At 45.6% G+C, this 24,845-nt stretch overlaps 1 protein-coding gene across 3 annotated transcripts; it reads right to left on the bottom strand.

The window, feature by feature from the left end:
• Nucleotides 1–10,896: 10,896 nt before the first annotated feature.
• Nucleotides 10,897–24,231, bottom strand: SLC4A9 (solute carrier family 4 member 9). 3 transcript variants are annotated; one of them, XM_081035546.1, is made up of 22 exons: nt 23,965–24,231; nt 23,459–23,619; nt 23,060–23,173; nt 22,569–22,624; nt 22,262–22,419; nt 21,921–22,008; nt 21,376–21,530; nt 21,051–21,167; nt 20,772–20,946; nt 20,471–20,604; nt 20,048–20,310; nt 19,105–19,163; nt 18,686–18,874; nt 18,442–18,555; nt 17,098–17,259; nt 16,784–16,962; nt 16,031–16,103; nt 14,501–14,569; nt 14,068–14,241; nt 13,320–13,475; nt 12,692–12,788; nt 10,897–11,587 (listed from the first exon to the last, which is right to left on the bottom strand). In XM_081035546.1, the coding sequence occupies exons 1-21, from the start codon at nt 24,180–24,182 to the stop codon at nt 12,735–12,737; spliced, it is 2,868 nt and encodes a 955-aa protein (XP_080891672.1). In that variant the 5' UTR covers nt 24,183–24,231; the 3' UTR covers nt 10,897–11,587; nt 12,692–12,734. The 3 variants fall into 3 exon arrangements, with proteins under 3 accessions (XP_080891672.1, XP_080891673.1, XP_080891674.1); XM_081035547.1 differs by having other exon boundaries at nt 18,686–18,835; XM_081035548.1 differs by lacking the exon at nt 14,501–14,569.
• Nucleotides 24,232–24,845: the final 614 nt, after the last annotated feature.

The following is a 24,845-nucleotide window of genomic DNA, read 5'->3' as shown; positions in this document are numbered from 1 at the left end:
GGACTCTTCCCAGAAACTTCACCTTGAAGGCCCTCTGAACCCTTGCATTGGCACCATTGGTGACAAGGAAGAAAAAACAGCAAGGGTTTGACTTCCCCAGGAGAGATCTAGTTGATGCAAAAGGTTTATCAATTGAAGAGGATTGCTTTGCTGTTGTAAAAGTTATGTAGGACAAACATCTCAGAAGGGGACAAGCCTGTCAGTGGCCTCAGGTTTTGTTAAAGCCCTAAACCATCCTAATGCCTCTGCCCATAAGATAGCAGGGATTTTAACCAAGATTGAGCCATAAGAAAGAGTCCAAACAAAGCAGCAATACTGTTCCAGGGATTTGACATAAATATTAGGATTCCTGGAGAGTTACTTGAAGGACTCAGAAATGTTTAAAAACCTTCAAGAGCACTGGTGAGAGCAGAACCTGATCATTTCCTGCCCAACAGTTACTCTCACAAGTTCCCTGTTGCTCTTTCATGTATCATTAGCAGGAGTGTAAATTGATATAATCTTTAGGTAATTGAAGGTGCCTTCAAATTTTTAAATGCACATTCCCTTTGATTTAGCAAATCCACAGGGGGAACAGTGGCACTCACAAGTGAGCTCAAAAATATGTGTACGAGGATATTCATTGAAACCTTGCGTCCCCTTCAATAAGGCATTGGTTAAATAAGTTGTGGTACAGCTAAAAAATGACCTAGTAGTATATATTTGTTAAAAAGAATGAATGAAATCTTTACGTCAAATGTTCATGGTACACTGATGAATAAAAAAATGCTGTTATTTCTGGTTTGGGTGAAAATATTTTATTTGTACATTTATTGTTTGAATTTATTTACTCAAGCATGTAACACTTTTGTAATGAAAGAACTATTTCTAAAACCACCCCAGTTATTAACCTTAAAACTAAACTCTAGAGAGTTGGTAGGTAGATGATTTTTTTATTTAAAAAATATATATATAGTTATAGTTATAGTTATAGTTATAATGCTGCTTATCCAATAAATTAAAATTAAGAAGAAAAAGCAAATTACTTGAAATTTAGAATTTCAGGTCAAATGTAGTGAATTACATTTAATTTAGAGAAATATGAACTTAGGGGGGAAATATATATAGTTCAACATATACACACATACACACATAGGTATATTGCCAGAATTCTCAAAGTATGGTCTGTTGGCTCCTGGAGGCCCCAGGGCTTTTTCAGGGAGTCCAGGAAACGAAAACTGTTTTCCTTATCATTCTAAGATATTACTTTTCACTGTGTTGACTTTTGCACTGATAGTACAAAAGCAAGAATTGGGTAATTGCTGGTGCCTTAGCACAATTCAAGGCAACAGTATCAAACCATATAATGGTTAATGTAGTCTTCCCCACTGAGCACTCAAAGGGGGACAACAAAGACAATTTTACTAAGAATGTCCTTAATGACACAGTAAACATTAATTTCATTAAAACTTGACCCTTGAGTACATATATTTTAAATATTCAATTTGAGGAAATGGGAAGTGTACATAGAGCACTTCTGCTATACATTGGTTGTCTCAAGGAAAAACATTTGCAACTTCCAGTTGCAAGCTGAACTAACCACTTTTTCATGGAACACCATTTTTTACTTGACAGTATGACTAACAGATAAATTTTGGTAATTCAGACTTGTGTATTTGGCAGACATTTTTTGGAGCCTGCCACTTGAAGTAAAATAGCTGACAGTATTTGTTTCCAATTATAAAATTGAAGGTTTGGGGCAAAAATTAGGATTTTGGAAATTTGGTAGACAGTTTACTGGAATGTAAAGACTTTTCTGATTAGATAGGTGGTGGTGTTAACAAGTATGTTTTTTGATATTATATAATAAAATGTGTCAATATTTGCAAGAACTACATAACTTGATATTTCCCAAATTACCAATGCACAATTTTACAAAACTATTTATGAGTAAAAGAACCATCCAAAGATAGACCAATGATTTTAATGTAACAAAGTATGAAAAGTTTATAGTATGATTTCAACCTTTACAAAACTAATAGTTTAATTTTGGTGTAGTATTAAAGGGACTAAGCACATTTATCTGAAAAAGCCACTAAAATATTCCCCCACTTTCCAACTACATATCTATATGAGTCCAGATTTTCTTATATTCTTCAAGCAAAACACCATATTGCAGTTGACTGAATACTAAAGCAGATATGCGAATCCATCTGTCTTTTATTAAGATGGGTCTTTAAAAATTCCACTCTTCTCATTAAATTTTTTTTGAAAAATATATTTTTCATTAAAAAGTGTTACTTATGTTCACATTTATGAAATGAACTTACAGATTTTTAAAAATTCCTCAGTTTTAATTTCTGATACAGTAAATATCAATAGATAAAGGCCACATATATAAACGAGCTCTTTGAGTCTAGTAATACATAAAAGCTCTTTGGGTCTTTAATAATTTTTAAGAATATAAAGGGATTCTTGGACAAAAAAGTTTCTCAGTTTGCAGCACTACATCGTAGTTCCAATGGAAGCAGAAGAACGGAGGAGACTACCTACAGAGTCTCCAGAGAAGACATGGGGGTGTATGCAGTGTGAAGAGAGAGACTAGGAAAGGGCAGGTGAGAGTGAGGGAACTTCCCAGCCATTAAAGAGTTCATTTAGAAACCCTGAAGTTAGATGGTAAGGACAAGCTGACGGGCCATACCAGGTCCATTTGGGTAAAGGAGCCAGGGACATCCCCTAAAGCAGCAATACTCATACTCCCCTCCTCCTGCTATGGCCAATTTCTTAAAGTGGACTAAACCCTTCAATGACCTTTAAGAACCAACAATTCTTCTAGGCCACAGAACCATATAGTTAACTAGTAAAGGATAATATGGAGAGAAATCAAGCCTAAAGAGAAAAAATATAAACCAAAATAGTAACAACTACTGCTTTACTGCATGACCTCCCTTTCTACCTCCACATACCCCTCCAGTTTCCCTCCTACCATCCATCCTCTCCCCCTGGCCTGAGCCCTGTCCTTTAGGGTATAACTGATTCATTAAGGATATAGTCACTAGCATGGGGAATTTAGGGGAATGATTTGAGTCCCATCTACGCCATTTACGTGGCTGTGTGATTGATTGAGCAGGTAAAGCTCCTTCTTTGGATTCTGTTTCTGCATCTTTCAGATGAGATGATTTCCTAGCTCTGTGGGCCTATGGTTACTAATAAACAGGAGATATTAGTAACTGGAGCTAAGGATTCTGAAATGAACATATTGTCATTGAAAAGAGCAGAAGTTGAAGACAGGGAACAGAGACCTAGTTTGCATCACTACACTTCATTCCCTTTAGACATGGATATATTCATGGGAGATAAACAAACATAGATTGCTGAAAACAACCTGGAGAAACCTCCCAAGGCCATGGTTATTCCCTTGGGTTCACTTAGCTAGTAGGTTCCTGGAGTTTAGAGAATTCCCCAGTTCTTGCCCAGCAGTAATAATTCCTTTGGTCTTGGAGGCTCTAGAGGTTTTCAACCTCCCTGCTGTGACCCTGCTAGTTAGATACCAGGCTCTGGCCCCTACCTTTCTTTTTATTTTTTTAACAGTTTTAATGAAATGTAATTCATATATCACATAATTCACCCAAAGTGTACAATTCCATGGCTTTTATTACATTCACAGAATTGTACAACTGTCACACTATCTTAGAACATTTCCATCACCCCTAAAAAGAAACCTCTGCACCTTAACTATTATCTCTCAACCCGCTCAGATCCCCAGACCTAGGCAACCCACTAGTCTACTTTCTGTCTTTATAGATTTGCCTATTCTGGATATTTCATATAAATTGAATTATATAACACGTGATCCATTGTGACTAGCTTCTTTTGCTCAGAATGATGTTTTCAAGGTTCATTCATGTGGTAGCATGTATCAGTGCTTCATTCCATTTTATGACTGAATAATATTTCACTGTATGCATGTAATACATTTTGTTTACTCATTAGTTTGGGTTGCTAGGTCATTTGGATTGCTTCCACCTTTTGGCTATTGTGAACAATCCTCTATGAACATTGGTGTACAAGTATCTGTTTCAGTCCCAGCTTTTAATTCTTTTGAGCATATACTTGGAAGTGGGCCATATGGTAATTCCATGTATAACTTTTTGAGGAACACCACTATTTTCTAGGGCTCCTGCACCATTTTACGTTCCCTCCAGTGATTGTATGCTAGTTCTAATTTCTCCACATCCTCATCAATACTTTTTATTTATAGCTATCCTAGTGAATGTGAATGGTAGCTCATTGTGGTTTTGAACTGCGTTGCTCTGATGGCTAATGATGTTGAGCATGTTTTCATGTGCTCATTGGCCATTTATGTATCTTCTTCAGGTCAATGTCTGTTAGATCCCTTGTCCGTTTTTACATTGTGTTATTTGCCTTTTTATTGAGTTGTAAGTGTTCTTTGTATATTTCTAAATACAAGTCCCTTATCAGATATATGATTGCAAATATTTTCTCCCATTATGTGGTTTGCCTTTTCACTTTTTAGATAGTGTCATTTGGAGCATGGAAGTTCTAAATTTTGATGATACCCAATTTATTTTTTTATTTTGTTGCTTGTGCTTTTGGTGTCATATCTAAGAAACCATAGCCAAATCCAAGGTCAGGAAGACTTACACTTATGGTTTCTTCTAAGAAGTAGTTTAGCTCTTATATTTAGGTTGTTGATCCATTTTGAGTTAAGTTTTGCATGTGGTGTGAGGTAGGTGTCCAACTTCATTCTTTTGTGTGTAGATATCCACTTTTCCCAGCACCATTTGTTGAAAAGACTATTCTTTCACCATTGAATTATCTTGGCACCCTCGTCAAAAATTAATTGACCGTAAATGCGACGGTTTGTTTCTGGACTATCAATTCTATATGTTTCTCCTTATGCTGGTACCACACTGTCTTGATTACTGTAGCTTTGAAATAGGAAACTATGAGTCCTATAACTTGGGTCTTCATTTTCAAGATTGTTTTGGCTGTTCTGGATTGGCCCCTACTGTTCTATCTCCAAGGGATGAGGCCTCACCCACATTAACTCTTCCAAGTTATCCCTTATGGTACACTACAACCCTAATCTTCATCCTCTCCATCCTCATCTTTTTTTTTTTAATTTATTGGGGTAACAATTGTTAGTAAAATTACATAGATTTCAGGTGTACAATTCTGCATTACATCATCTATAAATCCCATTGTGTGTTCACCACCCAGAGTCAGTTCTCCTTCCATCACCATATATTTCATCCCCTTACCTTCATCTCCCACCCCCCACCCCTGTTACCCTCTGGTGACCACTAAGCTATTGTCTGTGTCTATGAGTTTTTGTTTCTCATTTGTTTGTCTTGTTCTTTTGTTGTTTCTGGTTTATATACCACATATAAGTGAAATCATAGGGTTCTCTGCTTTTTCTGTCTGACTTATTTTGCTTAGCATCATACTCTCAAGATCCATCCATGTTGTCACAAATGTTCCTATATCATCTTTTCTTACCGCCGAATAGTATTCCATTGTGTATATATACCACAACTTCTTTATCCATTCATCTATCGAAGGACATTTTGGTTGTTTCCATGTCTTGGCCACCAGAAACAAAGCTGCAATGAACATTGTAGCACACGTGTCTTTATGGATAAATGTTTTCAGATTTTTTGGGTAGATACCCAGGAGAGGGATTGCTGGGTCATATGGTAATTCTATTCGTAATTTTTTGAGGAACGTCCACACTGCCTTCCATAGTGGCTGCACCAGTCTGCATTCCCACCAACAGTGTATGAGGGTTCCTTTTTCTCCACAGCCTCTCCAACATCCATTCTCATCTTGCAATGTTCTCTCCCTCACTCCTCCACTCTAGCTAGCTACCTGGGCCTTTTCTCAGTTTCTCTGTGAAATCCTTCCTCCTTGAGAGCCTTTGAACTGATACTCCTTTGGCCAAAAATGCTTCCACTCTACTCCCTCTCCCCTATTCCCAAGACTAACTTATTTTTATCATTCAGGTCTCTGCCCAAATGTTATCTTCTCAGAGAAGCCCTCACTAACCCCCACTCTAAAATAGTTACCCACCAAACCTGCCCTCTTTATCACATTTAACCTATATTATTGCACTTATTCTCTGAAATTGTCTTGTATATATATTGTTATATTTATTTTTTGGCTCCCCCTACTAGAATGGAAACTCTAGGAGAGCAGAGATCTTGTTTTGCTTAACACTGAATTCTTCCACATAGAACAATGCCTGGCATATAATAGATATTTAATACATATTTGTTGCATGAATGATTGAGTCGTTCATTCATTCATTCATTCATTCATTCATTCATTCATTCAAGCCCTGGACAGCCCCTATAGAAAGATTCAGCACCAGAAAGAGAGGTAAGGAGCAGTGAATGGCCCTCAAACCAGGATTAATTTCCTTGTACTCACTCTCTCCCATTTTGCAGCAATTCTTCCCTCCTTTTATTCAAAGTTTTCCCCAAAATCCTCCTCCTAACATCTGTCTATATTTGAGAAGTAGATACAGACACATTCCTGCCTCCTCCAATCTCTGTTCTGGATTGGTTTTGGGGAAAATGACCAAAGATGTCTCTGACCTTAGTAACTTGTGTATATATATGTATCGTATGTGTGTGTGTACATACAGAGGGTGCCAAAAATATGTATACATATTTTAAGAAAGGAAAAAAAAACTTTTAAAATTGTAATACTCAATATATACCAATAACAAAAGATGAATACAAAGTGGTTACCATCAGCATCCAGACACTTCTGATTATGGCGAACTACTGCTTGAGCAACGTTGACCAAAGTGTCTACTTGTATAAATTTTTTGGCATCCCCAGTATATACAGAGGGTGCCAAAAATATATACACAGTTTAAGAAAGGAAAAAAACTATTAAAATTACGCTGATGCTAACCACTTTGAGCACCTCTTGTAACTGCAGAAGTCAAACGTGACTTGTATGCATCTTTTGTTATGGATATATATTGAGTATTACAATTTTAATACGGTTTTCCTTTCTTAAAATGTGTATACTTTTTTTGGCACCGTGTGTGTGTGTGTGTGTGTGTGTGTGTGTGCGCGCGCATATTCATATACAAGTGCAGGTCCATTTGCAAAAACAAAAATCGAGAGTGTTGGGAAGCATTAGGCACTGGACAGGCCACAGAAGAACACAGACTGAGAAGACAAGAACCCAGAATCTCAGGCAAAGAACCTAAGAGTTCACATTATAACAACTTTTGATTCTAATGCCCACAGAAGTTTGAGAACCATTGTCTCACAGCTACTGACTGGAGAGGAGAGGGCCTAGGTTACTGATATGAAGAGTTTTTCCCTGGGGCTTGGGAGGCTCTAATAACCCTCTGTAGAGCCCTGTCTTTCATCTACAGATCTTAAAGAATGTTACAGGCATCAATTAACCCTTGCAACACTCTAGAATCTAGGCTTTTGGCCCTATTTTACTGACAGAAAACTGAAGCCAGTGGGTGAGAGCCAGGAAAGGACTATCGCAGGCTCATATGGCCTGGACTAAACAAGCTAAGGGCTAAGTTTGAAGCCAGTATTGACCTCAAAATCTTTCCCTTACTACAGGGCTTCCCAATCTAGGGACAGTAGAGCACTTAAATTCATGTATGTGTTTACCATGCCTTTCCTGCAGGCAGATGATAATTTGGCTGATTCCTTGTCACTCAGGTCTCAGCTTAAAGGTCACCTCCTCAGAAAGGCTTTCCCTGAACATCCATCTTAAGTAATGTCTTCTCCCAATTCCATAGAGTACTTACCATTATCTGAGGATTTTTTTTTTTTGCTTGTTCCTTCTCTTGTTCACTATAATGTAAATTCCATGAAGTCAGAAACCTTACCTGATAGGACATTATCGATGTTTAATAAGTATTTGTTGAATGTCTAAATATGGCTAAATGAAGATGTTTTAAACAATATGTAGATGCTGTTGAAATTAGTAAAATACACAGTTATCTAAATTTAAATACTTTTGATATGTATTTCTCTCAGTAGATACTTAGACTGTCTTAGGATCCTTCTTTATAACGTTAAAAAATATCAGAATTTCCATTTCTGTCATTGTATGGATCAAAATTTCTGAACAACCTTCCTAACTAAAAAAATTAAAATGCTAGGTTGAGTATAACTTTTTTTTTTTTTTTTTTTTTTTTTTAAGGAGGGCGCAGCTCACCGTGGCCCATGCAGGAATCGAACCAGCAACCTTGGTGCTACCAGCACCACGCACTAACCAACCAAGCTAACTGGCCACCCATTGAGTATAATTTTTAACTTTAAAATTCATAAATGAACTGGCACAAAAGTAAGGAGTTAGAATGACCCCAAAACTAACTGTAGCCAGAAACACTTCTTGAAATATTTTATTTCAAGAATGACACCATGTTCTCCTGGTTTTGGCTTCCATGTCACACCCATTCCTCAGTCTCCTCCTTTCCTGGTTGCTCCTCAACCTCCTACCTCTTAATACTGGAGTGTTCCCGGATTTGGTCCTTGGATCTCTAACTATGTCCAGTCCCTTGGCAATCTTATTCTAGTCTGTTTTAAATATAATTTTGATATTACTAAACGTACACATTTTTATCACTGATACACAGACCTCTCCCCATGAACTTTATAGATTTTCGTGTCCAGCTGCCTATTTGACATCTCTACTTAATTTTCTAAATGGCACCATACTTAGAATCACAAAATATAAACTCAGTTGACGGCAAGCCCATTCTTCCTGTTGTTTAGGCCAAAAACATTGGAGTCATCCTTGATTTTCCTTTTTCTCATGTCACAAATGAGTAGAGTGAGGAAAATGGAAAAGAAAAATAAAAGACAAAAATAGCTAAATCAATCCAAAAGAAGGCAAGACAAAAATCTAGAGTGTTGGGAAAGAAAAAGCAGGATTATAGGAGACCAAATAAAACAAAACCAAATATATCAGTAATTACTCTAAATGTAAATGTATTGAGTTCTCTAGCCAAAAGCTGGATTGTCAAATTGTATTTAAAAAAAAAAAGAAAACCTAAATCTGGCTATGTGCTAGTTATAGTTTACATATAAAATATAAGAACACAGACTAAAAGCCAAAGAATATAAAAATGTAATATAGGTAAATTCTAACCAAAAGAAAACCAATTTAACTATACTGCTAGCAGACCAAATAACTTTTAAACAGAAAGCATTACTGGTCACTACAAAGTAAGACCATTACAAAATAGAAAAAGGTCAATTAACCAGGAAGATATAACAATTTAAACTACAAAGCACCCAATACTAAACTACAAAGCAAATCACACAGCTTTTAAAAAGACATAAAAGCAAAAATTAACAGATCTACAAGGAGATATTGACTTTCATTATATTAACATACATCCTCCAGTATTTGATAGCTCAAACAAACCCCCAAAAAGTCATGAAATATATAGAACATTATGTACAGCAGAATTAGTAGCCTGGCCTAATAGAAATAGATAGAAAATTGCTCCCCCAAATTGGAGAATAAACATTTTCAACCACACATGGAACATTAATGAAAATTTGTAGGGCCATAAAGTGAGCCCTAGAAATCTCTAAATGCAATTAAGTTAGAAATCAGTTACAATAATATAATTAAGTGGGGAAAAACCTATGTTTAAAAATTTTTTAAATACACTTAACTTTTGGGTTAAAGAGGAAATCATAGTAAAAATGAGAAAATACTTATAAATGGTCATGAGAATAGTATTTCAAAACTGTGAGATGCAAGTAAAGTAGTACTTTGAAGGAAACTATAGCAGTAGTGCTTACATTAGGAAATAACTAAGGCTCAAAATAAGGAGCTAAGAAGTTAGAAAAACAACAGAATAAACCAAGAGAAAATGGAAGAAACTGATAAAGAGCAGAAATTAATGAAGTAGAAAAATATTCAATAGAGCAGATCAACAAAGTCAAAAGTTAGTTATTTGAAAATCCTAATAAGATAGACTAACTTCTGGCAAGAGTAATTAAGAACAAAAAAGAGAATGTACAATAAAATTAAAAATGATAAGGGAACCATATCTAAGTAGCTAAATGTGCTGCATAGATTAAGCAGATAAAGATTATAATAACTTTATGTCAATAAATATGAAAACTGAAATAAAATTAATAGATTCCTAAAAAAACACAATTCACCATAACTGACTAAAGAAGACATAAAGAGCCTGAGAATCCTGTAATTTGAACCTAAAACTGCTCTAAATAAAGTCTTTAATTAAAAAAAAAATCCTATAATTGTTAAAGAAATTGAATCAACTTCAGCTTTCCACAAAGCAAGGGCCAGGTTCAGAGGGCTTCACCAGTGAGTCAACAGAGAAGTGGGTAATCGAACTGTGGTGTAGTCTTACAGTGGCATGCAATACAGCAGTGGGAATGAAGAAACTACAGCTGCCTGCCTCCACATGATTGATTCTCAAAACAATGTGGAGTGAAGAAGCAGTCACAGAAGAATTCATATACTATGATTCTATTTGTATAGCATTCAGAAATAGGCCAAATAATAAATACATAAGGGCACATAAATAGATGTTAAAACTATAAGGAAAAGCAATAAAATAATTACCATAGAATTTAGATAGTGTTTACCTGGAATTGGGTATGGAATCTGGGAAGAACATACAGAGAGACTTGTAAAGTACTAGAAATATCTTATTTCTTAACCTGAGTGTTGGATACACAAGTGTTCTTTTTAGTGTTACTCCTTAATTTCATTCCTAGGTATATTATACTCTGGAGAAATTCTTGCTTTTGCAGAAAACATTTTATATACCCTTTTGTATTTAAGATATCCTTTTCAATTTACACGGTTATTTATTCTATGCAGACGACAAAAAGAATGATATATATAATACATATATTACATGTATAATATATATGTATATATATTATACATATACTAACATGGGGAAAATATCCAATGCATATTCAATGACAAGCATGTTGTAGAACTCAACAGTGTAATCCCATTTTAATAAAAATATTAATGTATCTGTTGGAATAAATCTGAACAACATACATTAAAGTGTGAACACTGGTTATCTCTAGGATGGTTTTCATTTCAAAATTATACATTTCTGTAGTATTTCAACATTTTGCAGTAATCTCATTTACTTTTGTGATAAAAAAAAAACCCAGATTATTTTTATATGTGAAGAAAACTATTTCAAATAGAGGAATACTTCTTTTGGAAAGAGGAACTTGTTCTCCCTTTTGCAAGCCAAAAAGAGTTCCCTAACAACCCTCTATTCTGTAAAAGAGAATTTGTGAGGACAGAAGGTTCCAAATGGGAAGGGCTTCTGGACTCACGTCCCTTTAATGTGGTAGAGAGTGAATGGAGCCTGGTCAGTTCCACTGGCTTATCAGTCTTTCCTAACCACAGAGCAAACCTGCTTGTTCCCTGTGACTCTCCACCTGGCTCAGGAGGGTGGCTGAGATCTTGGCCAACTGCCTTCCAGTCTTGATCCATTGTTCCAAGTTCCCAGCTGACTGCACATCTGGCAGGTAAGCCAAAGGCCAACAACGTCCTGACTTCCTGAGTAAACACCTGTGAACTGAGAGAAGATGTGGTGAGGTCAGAGCAAGTGCTCAGAGACACAGAAGGGCAAAGAACAGGGCAAAGCCCAGCGGATCTTGTTCTGGGCCAGCTGTTGAATTGTCCTTTCTCCCTCTAGCCCCTAGAATTTTCTATGGCAAGTGGTGGGGGCCCTTGGGCTCCGAGAGGCATGGAGAGGAGGGTGTTGTGTGGCCCAAAGGAGAGTTCAGCTGATGGGGGGGGGGGATTGCCAGGCTTTGCACATGCTACACCCTCAGTTTGTCCTGGCTAGCTTCTACTCATTCTTCAGATTTCAAATTATGGACCACTTCCTCTTGGAAGCCTTCCCAACTCCCACCACCCCACCTTTACCACCCGCCAAGGGCATAGAGGCCGCTGCCCACACAGCCTGTGCTTTCCCTCACCCAACACTATCCCACTCTAACGGGTGCCTGTTTGTCTTTCCCACTGGAATTCTAAGTTCCTGAGGTCAGGGTCCATGATTGTCTTAACCATTGTGTCTCTAGTATCTAGATACTCCATAAGTCCTCAGAAAATGTTTTGATAAATGAGTGAATAGGTAGCCTGAAGAGTGTCACTGTTGGCTAGTAAAGCCCAGCATTGGGGGGGACCGTCAGAAGACTCCCCCTCTTCACCCAAAGCATGGCAGCAGAGTTCCTGTGCCAGGAAGGAATGGCAGAGAGAGCAAGCGACAGAGAGTCCCTCCACTTGTAGGGAGTGTGGTTCTCAGCAGCCCTGGGAGGAGCCTTCAGAGGCAAAGGAAAGCAGCTGGAAGACATCTTTCCTCCCTCTCTTCCCCATTCTTTTCTCATCACACTCTTCCCTTCCCCACCTCCCAAACGCCACATCCACTTTGGTGTGACATTGAGCTCCCTCTACTGGCCAGACTTCAGTGCCGCAGGGAGCCAAGCCCAGGTACCCTCCCTTATTTCCTTCTTCCCTCTGAAGAGTCTGTTACACCCCCTCCCAGACTCTGGGGTTCATGAGGGACTAAAGCATGAAGAGAAAACAGGGCTGGTCAACACACTGGAGGTTTCCAAGGTCTGAGCCCCCACCCTCACCCCCACCCTGAACTCCAGGAGCATGTCCCTCACACCCTCACCTCATGCTCAGTCTCCTGGTGTCTCCACAGACTCTTACTCCAGCTAATTCACAGAGATATTGATTTCTGGAGCCTTCGGCTGATACATCAACTCCAACTGTGGAATAGAGATCCCAGGATGAACTGGGGAGAGACAGAGAGGGAGAGACAGAGACAGAGAGAGAGAGAGAGAGAGAGAGAGAGAGAGAAGAGAAGAGAAGAGAAGAGAAGAGAAGAGAAGAGAAGAGAAGAGAAGAGAAGAGAAGAGAAGAGAAGAGAAGAGAAGAGAAGAGAAGAGAAGAGAAGAGAAGAGAAGAGAAGAGAAGAGAAGAGAAAAAGAGACCCAGAGAGCGAAATAATATAAACCCACATTGAGACAAAGACAAAGATCAGGGTTGAGAAAAGGCCCACTAGAGCTATGTCCCCAGCCCTTCCCGCCGCCATGGGCTCATAAACCAGGGCCCCTGTCCTAAGAAGAAAGATTTCCCTCAGCCCTTCAGTGTTTCTGTGTCAATGCAGAGCTAAGAGGAGTGACGACTGGTCAGATCTTCAGGCTTAACAGAGCTAGTAGACTTTAGGGATAACTCCCGGACAAGCATGCTCTCCCACTCCTGCCCCTTCTCCTGAGAGGACCCATCCTGGAGCTCACATCTTTACTGTCACTTCCACTGAGTGAGTGCTCTGGCTCCAGCCCCTTGTCAGGGATGCTCTCCTCCTTCTCAGGCATCAGTTCATCTAACCAGAGGAGTTCCTGTGGTGAGAAGACCCACTCCAGTGCCTTTCGGACCCCCACCAGGCCCAGCAACTGCAGGGATAGAAACAAAGCCCAAGGTTTCAGCAGCAGGAACACTTACAATAGTAACATCTATTCAGCACTTCCTAGGCATTGTGTATCATTTCACTGAATGCTAACGTAGCCCTAAAGGTAGATATAGTAATAGTAATTATTCCCATTGTACAGAGAAGGAAACTGAGGCCTGAGAGATTAGGAACTTCATAGCTGGGATGTGGTTGATCTTACTGCAAAGCCCATGGCTCTTAACTTCCTCAGTGAGTAAGAACAAGGCCAGAAACCACCTATGTTATCACCTCACTGAGTAACAAGTGACAGCATTACCTTTCACCTTTCTCAGGGCCTCAGTTTTTTTTCTGGGCTTTATTCCGCTACCTGTGGTTCATCAGCCCACATAGGCTGGGAAAGGAATTGAATCAGGTATCCCAGGCCTAGCCCATCTGTAGGCATGCCTTGGCCGTCTCTCTTTGTCTTAGGATACCCAACCAGGCAGAGCCAGGGCAAGTGAGAGAAGGAAGAGACTTCCTCTCGTGGAGGCCTTACCCACCCTCCCAGGCTCAGAGTCTCCCAAGAACCCCAAGGATACCACCCAACCCTGAGTCACCATGATGGGGAAGATGATGGCTGCAGGGGTAGACTTGACTATCCAAAGCAGACCCAGGCAGGCAAGCTGGATGGCTGTGAAGAGGTGGACCCTGCTCAGAGGTACATGCCTCAAGAGCAGGAGGTCTGGCTGGTGTTTGGCTGGCATCAAGAACAGCTGCACCCTCTTCATGAACTGGGGGAACAAGAGGAGGAGGAAAGCAGGGTACTCAGGTAGCCTGAAGAGTGTCACTGTCAGCTATTACAGCTCAGCGTTGGGAGCGGTCAGAAGACTCCCTTGCCGTCTCCTCACCCAGAGCATGGCAGCAGAGTCCCTGTACCCAGGACAAGCAGGAAAAGAGGACAGGAGGGGAATTGGCAAGCGCAGGCAGGAAGTACCAGCAGGAAAGAAAAGGAGAAGGATTGGGGTTGCATCTTGATTTTAATGGCCTCACCTGGATGCTGCTAATTGCTGCCACTCCCATGTACAGGAAGATGCCATAGAGCACAGGCATCGGGATGAACTGGCAGGAAGAAGCGGAGTGCTGGCAAAGGAGCTCATCTCTGCCAGCTGCCCAGGTGCCTCCCTTAGGCCCCCACCCCAGCGTCCGGCATCGAAGCCTGCTCAGGTCCATCCCTTCCTTTTCCCGCTGTGCATGGCTGATCTCATTGAATCATCACATCACTCAGCTGAGGTCAATTCTATAATTGTCTCCATTTGACAGATGGGGAAATTTGATCTCAGAGAAACTACCGCTGACTTGTCCGTTACCTGGCCGACCTCTCCAATCTTATCTATCACTTTCCTCTCTGTTCTCTCTGTCTCTGTTCCTTCCTTCAGCACGCCCAAGTTTACTTCTCCCCCTTGCATGGCCTTTTGCTTTGCTATTTCCTTCCACCTAAAATACCCTGACTTCTCACTACTCATACTTCTCAGTACTCATCTCATGACACCCCCCACCCCAGAAAGGCCTTCCCTGATCCTCCAATCTAAAGTAGACCCCTGGCGCCCGTAATCACCTTTCCCTCTTTTACTTTTCATAGAAGGGATCACTGTCTGAAATCATACTATTTATTTGTGTATTTATGTATTTATGTATTTATTTATGTATGTATTTAGTTTTATCTGCCTCCTCTCACCAGACTGCAAGGAGTAGATGATCTCTTTTGATCAGCACTCTATCCCCAGTCCCTGGGACAGTGCTTGGCATATGGTTTACACTCAGTTAATATCTGCTGAATGAGAGTCACCTACTCGGTAAGCAGCTGATCCGGTCCATCTGGCTCCTTCAACTACTCCACTCTCACCCAACCTCCGTGACCTTTCCCTCCCCTAGCCTCTCGTGGTCCTGCCGGTGACTCCTGTGTGCCATTCTCCACACCTTCCTTGACTGTGTTGCTGTCTTGGCTCGTTGAACCTTTCTGCTGTTACTTGTTACTTAATTTTTGTTGGTGTAAGTGTTGCTGACGGGCGCTTGGTTCCATGTTCCTTTTCAATACTCTCCTCCCCTTGCCCCCCATACAGACTGCTCCCAGGTGCCTAGCTGAGCTTTGCACACAGCATGTGTTCTGTAAACATCTGGTGAGGGAGAAGTGAAGGGCTTTTGCCTCAAACTTTTTCTGGGGTGTGACGATCACACTCTGAGTCTAAGGCTTGTTGGGAGGCTGGAGCAACGGCAGCACTTGACCTCCAGGGCGTGGTGGCATGCCTGCCTCCTGTCCACTGGGTAGAAAGCCCACCGGGGAAGAGTTTGAATTCTCTGACAGACCTGAGAAACTATTCTCTTGGTGGTCTTTGTAACTTTGAGGTTCCTCATTCATAAAGGACATAGGCCTCTCTGGGTTAAGGTGTGGATTGAATGAGACTAGGTATGGGGAAATTGCACACAGTGCCAGGCGAGCAGTAAGTGTTCAGCCAGTGTCGGTTCTTGCTGTATTTATTCTTACCTCCCTGCCCCCGACGCCAGCCTGTCTAACAAATGTACCTTGAGCACAGGTGCCAGGAAAATGGAGACTCCTGTGAGGATGAACACCACGAGGCCTGTGAGCCTCTGCTCCCTGTGGGGAGAAGGAGGAGTTAGCCGGGGTCTGGGAGGGCCCCCGTGGTGCCCAGGCTGGACACACAAGCCAGCCAGCACTACAGGTGCTGGCAGGAGGGAAGTGGAGGGATCCACCAATAGTCACCTGGCAGGGAGCGGGCCTTAGCTTGGTGTGAAAAATTGGTGGAGAGGAAGGGGCAGGGCACTTCAATACGGGTGTCCCAGGCCTCTCCATTGGTACAAGTTCATAGCTGCTTTTTTTTTTTTTTTTGATGGAAAATTAGCAATTTTTACACTGCCATAAAGACTTTCATTTCACAGTTTACAAAGTTGATTTCACATACTTTGGACAGATTGTGTTTCCAACAGTTACAAAATCATTTTGGTGATGGTTACTTAGTCTACACTGAGCGGGGATTATTAGGTGGCACCTCATGCTCCTCAGCCCGGGCCGCCTCTGCCCTTACTTCAATGATACCCTTCTCGAGGGCCCTCCCAGTCCTAGGCTGAAGGAAGAGAGGGAAGATCTGACACACCCATCTCAGAGTCCAGAACCCACCTATTCACCCCACTGCAGTAATCATGGAGCAGTGAGAGAGTCACCAGCTTAGAATTTAAGCTGCCCAAGTAACTGCCTTTTCTCCATTAGCCCACCTCGCTGCACACCTCTCATACCAGCCTCCTGAACGTTGACCTCACCTGATGCCAAGGAAGCTGGGGGGCTCCCCTGGAGCACAGGCTCTGCTCTCTCTCCGAAGACTATCCATGTGGGCCAGGGAGATGACAGTGGTTGAGACATACCAGGGCAGCCCAAGCACTGACGTGAGCAGCATCAACATCGCCACACAGAAGAGGTCCAGGTGGAAGCCAGCTCCCTTCTGCAGGTAGTGATGGGCAATGAGGATGAAGCTAGCCTAGGCTAGTCCCCTGGGATGGGAGGGGGGTCCTGGGACCCACCCTGGGGCTTCTGTCCCTTGGTGCAGGGGCCTAAGGTCTTACCCGGCAGGCCTTACCCGCAGTCTGTATTCAGCACGGTTGAGGATGACTGCTGTGATCTGCTGGTCCATGAAGATGAGAATAGACAGCAGCAGGGCAGGCAGGGCGGCTGCCACACTCAGCCACCAGGGGTTGGCTCCAAAAGGTGACACCAGCCAGCCACGACCAGGGAGTGTGGGCTGGGGGAGGGCATCCCATGGACAGGTTGAATAGGGTCTCCCAAGAGCACCTCACTTGCACAGCCTAGCCTTGGCTTTCTTCCTTCACCCCCCTACTGTAACCCTCCCCCAAGACCCTGGACGCTAGGTGGGAGCACAGCTGGTTCAAAGCATCCCAGTGCCTTAAAAGGAGGGGTCCAGCCTGGGGGTTGGGCTGGAGCCAGCGGCCTGGGACTTTGGTACTCAGGGTCCCTCTTTCCCTGTAAGACGAGGAGGTGGTAGACGAGGCCTGCCCTTACTTCTAAGTGTACAGAGCTCTCCTCCCTAGGCACAGCCCCCTCATCATTCAGGGTGGGGCAACTCAGGCTCAGACCTGCCGGGATCTGGGGCTGGGGCAGGGCTGGGTGTGTCTGCGTCTGCTCCGATTACTAGCGTCAGGGTGGGGGAGGGGGCCCCAGTTGCTGTCTCAGGTTCTGAGCCCCTGAGGCTCCCTCAGTTAAAGTCCCCCCTGCTGTCCTGTCCTGGGGGAAGCTGGAGGGGAGGTGTGGAATTGCACAGGCAAAGTCGAGGTGCCAAGTCAGTGCTAAGCCTTGTCCTGTGCACTGTCATGCCCTAGGAAGGAGCTCCAGCTTTACTGGATCAGAGCAGGCAACAGGGGGAGGAAATGGGGGGGGGGGGTCAAAGACGAGTGTTTGAAGTAGTGGAATAGGTAAGGCCATGCTAAGGGCAGGGAGAACCTCTGACAGTAGCTAACATTTAGTGAGGTCTTGGAATGTGCCAGTCCTGGCACTGTGATAAGTGTTTTACACTATGCTCTCTAAACCTCAAAACAACCTGTGGGGTAGGAACTATTGTTATTGATTATTTCCATTTTATAGATGAATAAATTGAGGCTCAAAAATATGGGTTAACTTGCCTAAGATCAGACAGCTAGGAAGTGGCAGAACTGGAACTCAAACCCAGTGCTGGCTGACCAGAACCCATCCTCTTAACTGCATACATATAATAATAGCTACCGAGTATTCGGTGCTCACTCTGTGTCTGGAGCAGCACCTCATTCATCCCCACAACAACTCTGTGAGGCCATTATAATTTCTATTTTATGAGTGATGAAGTGGAAGCTTAGAGGAGGAGAGTGTGGGATCTATGTGTCTTCCTCCTCCAGGGTCTGCTGGCCCTGCTTTCCCCTCGCCCAGCTCTCACCTTGAATTCTCTGGGCACCGTGAGCTTCGGGGTGGCCAGGCCCAGGAAGGCATCAAGGCCACAGCCCAGGAGGATGGCCAGGACTGAGGAGAAGTCGCTGAGCACCTTGCGCATCTGGTCACACAGTGGACACTCAGTCAGGTTCAGGCCTGCCACCCTACTCCTTCTGCCCCCCTTCCCTTTTGCAGACAGGACCCAAGGCCAAGAGCTAGTTCTCTTCCACAGGAAGAGACGTGACACTCACCATGGAGGGGAAGAAGCGGCTTGTCTTTACATGCTTCAGGGCCATGGCAAAGAGGAAAGAGGTAAGGAAGAGGAGGAGAGACAAGAGGGCGATGTCTGGGGCTGTATGACAGCCCGGGCCACGAGGGTGGCCTCCCCGCTGGGCACACTCCTGTGGAGGTAGCAAGGATGCATTGACCAGGCCTAGGTCCTGTATGGAGGGGAGGTCAGGGATGAGGTTATGGGTGGCAGAATACACATCTACTGACTCACACTGAAATACCAAGGGCCCAGGACAGAGGGTCCCCAGCCATAGCAAATAGCTGGGCATCAGGGACCTCTGAGGTTTCTCCAGCTTACTGGATGGAAAGAGCCAGGAACCACTGATTGCTTTGGCCTCCACCCTTTCTTTCCCAGGCCCTCCTAGGAACAGGCTCTCACCATGCTCATGATGTCATCTCTGTCTTTTGGCTTTGTCCTTATCCACTGAGACTCATTTCCTGGGAAGCAGAGAAGAATTTGGGGGTATGCCCCTCCCTGGGAACCTTCTCCAGCCCCTCAGGAGCCTAATCTAATCTCCTGGATCCAACTGAATCAGAGTTCTTATTTCTAACTCATCTGCCTGCTGACTCCAATTGCTGCCATCTCTGCTCCTCAGGACACTGCCTCGTGCCCTCACCCCATCTAATTCCTTACCTATCTGTATCCCTGGTGCCCAGCACAGGACTGGCCAGAACAGATGCCCTGCGTATGTCTGCTCAATGGATGAGCACACTAACCTGTGGGTTTCTACCAGGGTCAGCACTAGCTTTGTTCATGCCTAGCACAGAGTCTGGCACTCTTGAGAGGACTCCTCTTCCCCAATCCTGGTTTCCTTTCATGTGGAGAGATATGTGCCAGCGTAATGCTCTGAGCTTCTCTCCGGGCGGTCACTCAGACCCAGGGGAAGAGCAGCGATTTATTTGATTGGTGAGTTTCGGAGAAGCTGGGCATGCCTGGCCCTGTCCCTTCCTCCCCCTCTCATGGGAGTAAGCTGTCTGCACTGTGCGTGCATTTAACTCTTCTTCTCTGGGGCAAGACTGTCCCTGCCCAGCGGGGCCATGACTGGGAGGGGAAGTCCACCTATTTTTGATTCCATAGTTAGGAAGTCCATTCACCCATGGATATCCCATATTCTTTTATCAGCATTGTCAGAAATAAAGATGGTGTTAGGCCTGCTCTGTTGGCTTATTTTTCAATGGGTTTGGAATCAGAGTGCTGCTGGTTTGGGGATAAATACTCAGCATTTTGCTGAACATAACTATGGGGAATATCAAAGAGACAGCCCTCTCCCTCCTTTCCCTCCCTCATCTTGCTAATAAGCTCCCCTGTTTCCCTCACCCACCTCCAGGGTCTGGATACTGACAGAAGCATCCATAGGCAGGAGAGCCAGGCCCCTGGATGGGATAGGCGCGGGTCAAGCTCAGCATTTTGCTCACGGCATCATAGATGAAGATGAGGCTGATGAGCGCACAGAAGCCTTCCTCGGTGAAGTGGGTAAAGTAGCGTACCAGCACGCTGGCCTCCGTGGCCACCAGCGCTAGGCAAAAGGTGGCCACCCAGATGCCCACCCACAGGCGGAAGGGCAGGTAGTCCAGGCTGTAATCTCTGGGTGGGGGAGGAGGGAGAGAGACAGGCAGGGCTTGGCAGGGCTGTTCTGCTGCCCCCTAACCTGGGTCAGGGGCCCCTAGAGACAGACAATTCCACCCTCCCCTACTGACTCAGCCAGGCGCAGGCTGAGGGTGTCTGGTGAAGTGAGGAGTCCTACCTGCTGAAAGAGAAGAGAAGACGCTCAAAGACCAGCACTGGCCCTGTGCTGCTGAGGATTGTGAGGGGCTGGCCGGCCATCAGGCAGAAGGCAGTTCCAGCCACTGCTGTGCCCAGGAAGCTTTCCAGCACCCCCTAGAAGCCGACAGGGGCTCCTGTCAGCACAGAACCCTGGAGTCCTCAGCACAGGAACCCAAACTTCCAGGGAGCCTCCTAGCCCACCCATTCCCAGGGAAGAGCCAAGGGCAGGGCTGGAGGAACACCAAAGCTTGCGCCTGCACCCCCCACATCTCCCCACCCACCTGAGCACCGTCGGTGGCTTCTCCCAGCAGCCCCCCGAAAGTGATGGCGTTAGTGATGGTGGCCAGGTAAATGTAGAGCACAGCCGAGAAGCACTGGGGGTGCAGGGCGTCCAAGAAGTCGCTGGGGTACCACGAAGCCTTCCGGCGCACGTCCTGGACAAGGCCCCCAAACAGCCTCCCGCCCGTGGCTCGTCAGTGATCCAGGTTCCCACAACCCTACACCTGTACCCACTACTGTCCCTGTGGCCTGGTCACTCCCTCCCACCGCAGTCGCCTCACCTGCCGGTCCGCTGCAACTCCGGGCTGGGGGCATGCGGCGGGTGGCCGTGCCTGTCCTCAGCCGGGGCCCCACGCCGGGCAGAGGGGCCCTGGACCTCCCGCGTTTGCGAGGGGAGCCTGAGGACAAGGGGAACCCCGGTTGACCGAGTCGGCAGGGCGCCGACTTTATTTCGCCCTGACCCCTAGCGGCTGCACGTGTCTGTGCCGGGGAACTCCAAGTTCCAAAGTAAGTCCCGATTCCTTTCCTGGGACCCCCTCTCCTCAACAGTGCAACTTGACCCAAGGCTGTGGGGCAGGATCTCTATGGGATGATGACCTCAGATACCTTTTGTGCTGCGAGGGCAGACATTTAGGCGGGGGCATCCGGGCTGTGGGGTCCCACCGACCTGGAGGGAGCAGTATCACCTCCTCTAGGAAAGCATCCAGGGCTGCCAGGACGTCGTGAAGGCTGCTGGCCCGGCGAGCTGACCACTGGAATTGCTGGGAATAGAGGCACAGAGGAGCAGGACATGCAGATCTGGACTCTTACATGCATTTTCACAGACTCAAAACTAGGCACACGTGTGTCACATAGGCAGACAAGTCCCTTAAGCATTCAGTCATGAATACACGGCATTCGGCAACTATCAGGTGCTGCTGTTGCCTGCACCGTGCTAAGCGAGGGGGCTACAGTAGTAGCCAAGAAAACCTCAGTCCTCGTGCTCGCAGACACAAAGCCACACTCTGCCTCACTGCTGTACTGTCACACACACAGTACACACACACACACACACACACACACACACACATACTCACTGACATGAGCATGTGTGTGCATGCATGGACACACACACACACCCAAATATACACACTCACACCTGCCCAGCTCACCGGGTCACTGAGGAGGATGGCCATTGCCCGGCCCATTTCATGGTAGCTCCTTCCCAGTGTGGGGGGACCAAGGAAGAGGCAGAAAAATCTGAGGAAGGAAGCAAGCCCCAGAGAGGGTCACCGGCTGTTATCCCATAGGGCAGCCATGACCTGTGACCTCCCTACCAGCCCTCATAGACACATATTCACGCACACCTACTTTGCAGCCCTGACCACTACCTCCTCCCCAGACCCCTGAGCACCACCCCCGACACACCCTAAGAAAACTGGACCAGAGACTTCCTATTCTCTTCCCCAGTAAAGTCCCTTCTGAATCCCTGACTCCCCCTTAGCAGCCTCACCTGCTGGGAAGGGGCACCTCAGTAAGGGGCCCCAGCACCACTGGATCCTGCAGTCGCACAAAGGCCCCCAGTGGCTGTGCCAGGAAGCCCAGCTCTCCTGCCAGCACGGACCCCGCCTCAGCCCCTTCAGGCAGCTTCTGTCTCAGGGGGTTCTGACGCTGAATGGGGGTGCAAGGAGACACAGAGATGAGAGGCTATTTGGGGAGAGGGATGTTGGCAGGATATTGACTGATGAGGAGACCAGTGGAAGGTGGGCCTGTTAATCCCTGATGCCTCTCCCAGTCCTGCCCAAGGAAGGGTCACAAACCTGTTCCTTCAGGAGGGCTTCCTCATCATGAAAAGCCTCTCTTGGATGGGCAGACCCTTTAAAACAGGATTTTGCAGTGATTAAGTGCACAGGCTTTGGGAATGGATCCTCCAGGGCTCCCTGACCAGCTTTGCTACTGACAATCTGTGAAAGTGGAGCACACCCTTCCCTCCCCTGAACCTCACTTTTCTCATCACTAAAATGGGGATAATTGTGGTGCTACTTCACAGGGTGCTTGTAAAAATTAAATGAGACGCATGTGCAAAGCTCCCAACACAGAGCCTACCAAGAGCACCCCTTCACAGAGCTCTGGCTATTGTGACTCTAGACTCTCTATTCCTCTCCCCTCACTAGTACCCCATTTCTTTTTGCCCATGGGTCCTGGGTTGAGGTTTGAGTTGAGGCCACTCCTGGTCTAAGAAGGTGCTGGGGAGAGCTGGGACCCTCCCACCCCGGGTTTTTGGTCCTGGGCCCAGGGAGGAGCCTCTTACTCCAACAGGGCCTGGTCCTTGTGGTCTGGATGAGGTGCTGAGGTCTCTGCAGCAACAAAGACTGTAGCTGCCCTCTCAGCTCTGGGCTCAGCGACACCAGTCTGGTCACCTGCTCTGGAAAACATAGGTGGGGATCCAGCCCTTCCTGAGAGCTCCCTGCCCCCGAACTCTTCCCCTGTCCCTTCTGCCCAGGTCCCTCTCCCTCTGGGAGTCTCAGGGAAAGCAGGGGCCAGTGAACTAGCTCCTCCATTCTGTTTTTCCACCTGCCTTCGTGACAGGGATGGATAATCCCTAAGGTGGGTATAGTGGGCTCTGGAAAATTCCAAGACTTTAGGGGAAAATCTTAGGGAAACTGTGGCATGGCTGTCCAGGTCCTCTCTACAAAGGCTCCCAGCATACCCACGAGCTCCAGGAGGCTTTGAGCTGGACAGTCCAGCAGGACCAGGCCCTCGGCTAGTAGGCTACGGAGCTCCTGCAGGCTGGGCAGCGCCAGGGTGGGCACATGGGGGGCGCTCCAACGGCCCGCACCCATGTCTACCTTCTCTTCAAAAAGCACCCACCTGCGGTAGAGAGGGGTGGACAGTGTTATATGGAGCATCTCTCCCAGGTCCAGGAGAGGGGACACAGAAGAGCCAGGGAAGGTAGGGCAATAAGGGATTCGTGGGCCCAGTGGTTCATAGTGTGCCCCTCCCTGGGCAGTCACCCCTTGTCTTGGTCTTGGGGAATTCAGAACTAGACTTCAGAGAAGGCTGAGCATCATGGAGGTTGGGGGCCTGAAATAGGATACAGAGGGGAACTCCTGATGGGGTGTAAGAATACCCCACCACAGGAAGAGCTGGGATCATGGAGGAGGCCCCACCTGGAGAGGGGAAGGAACCCATAAAACTGGCCTGGTTCTCACTTACCTGCCTGTTTCTCTCCATTCTAGCGCCTGGGGGCAGCCCAGCAGCTCATTCAGCTGAATGAAGAGCAGAGGGTCGTTGGATAGCCCCAGTTCCCTGTTGTCAGTGTCTGAGGAGCTATCAGGGCTGGGGCCAGAGCCAGGACCACTGTCCAGCTCTCCTGTGGGCACATTTTCATAAGCACTGGAGACATCAAACTCCTCCTGGCCCGGAAGCTTCATCTTGGTGAGGCTTGCACAGCCTCTTGGGACGGGTGCAGTCCTAGGTTCTGAGGCCAGGGGTCCTGAGGCTGGTGCATTTATAATGCACCATCCACCCCCACCCCGTGTGGATCAACATAAACAGAGCAAAGCCTGCTGACTCTAGAACCAACCGGATCACCTCCTCTCCTGTTGGCTTTCCCCATCCCCCTCTGGCCTGAGAGTGTTTGTGAGGCTAGCCTGAACTTTCTCAGGCTCTCCAGAAATGGCCAACCAAGGGCCAGAGTGTTGTGTGCTTTTTCTGTGGGATTAGGTCTGACCGCAGTGTGTTTTGTGTAAATAAACAGGAGTAAGTTGTTGGCCTGGGTCTGAGGAATGACACCCTCAGATTATGCTGCCCCCTACTGTGTATCAAATGCAAACACCAAACACCCAGGACTGTTTTGGGTGTCACCAACACCCCCTGAGGGCACTCATCTGGACAAACAGACCTAATAAATAGCTGGGTTTATGGAAGCGAGGTGGGGAAAGAGAGACAGCAAGCAGAGGCCCTGCCCTTTAAGTGGGCTAATGATGGAACGTCGAGGCACTTCATGGAGAACCCAATGGCTGAGTCTTACATTACTTTGTCCAACAACAGCCGGAAACTACCCAATTTAACTATGCCCCTGGGGTCTGCCACTC

Source organism: Rhinolophus hipposideros (genome assembly GCF_964194185.1).
Source record: "Rhinolophus hipposideros genome assembly, chromosome: 23".
Lineage (NCBI taxonomy): Eukaryota > Metazoa > Chordata > Mammalia > Chiroptera > Rhinolophidae > Rhinolophus > Rhinolophus hipposideros.
This window is presented reverse-complemented; position numbering and strand designations above follow the sequence as displayed.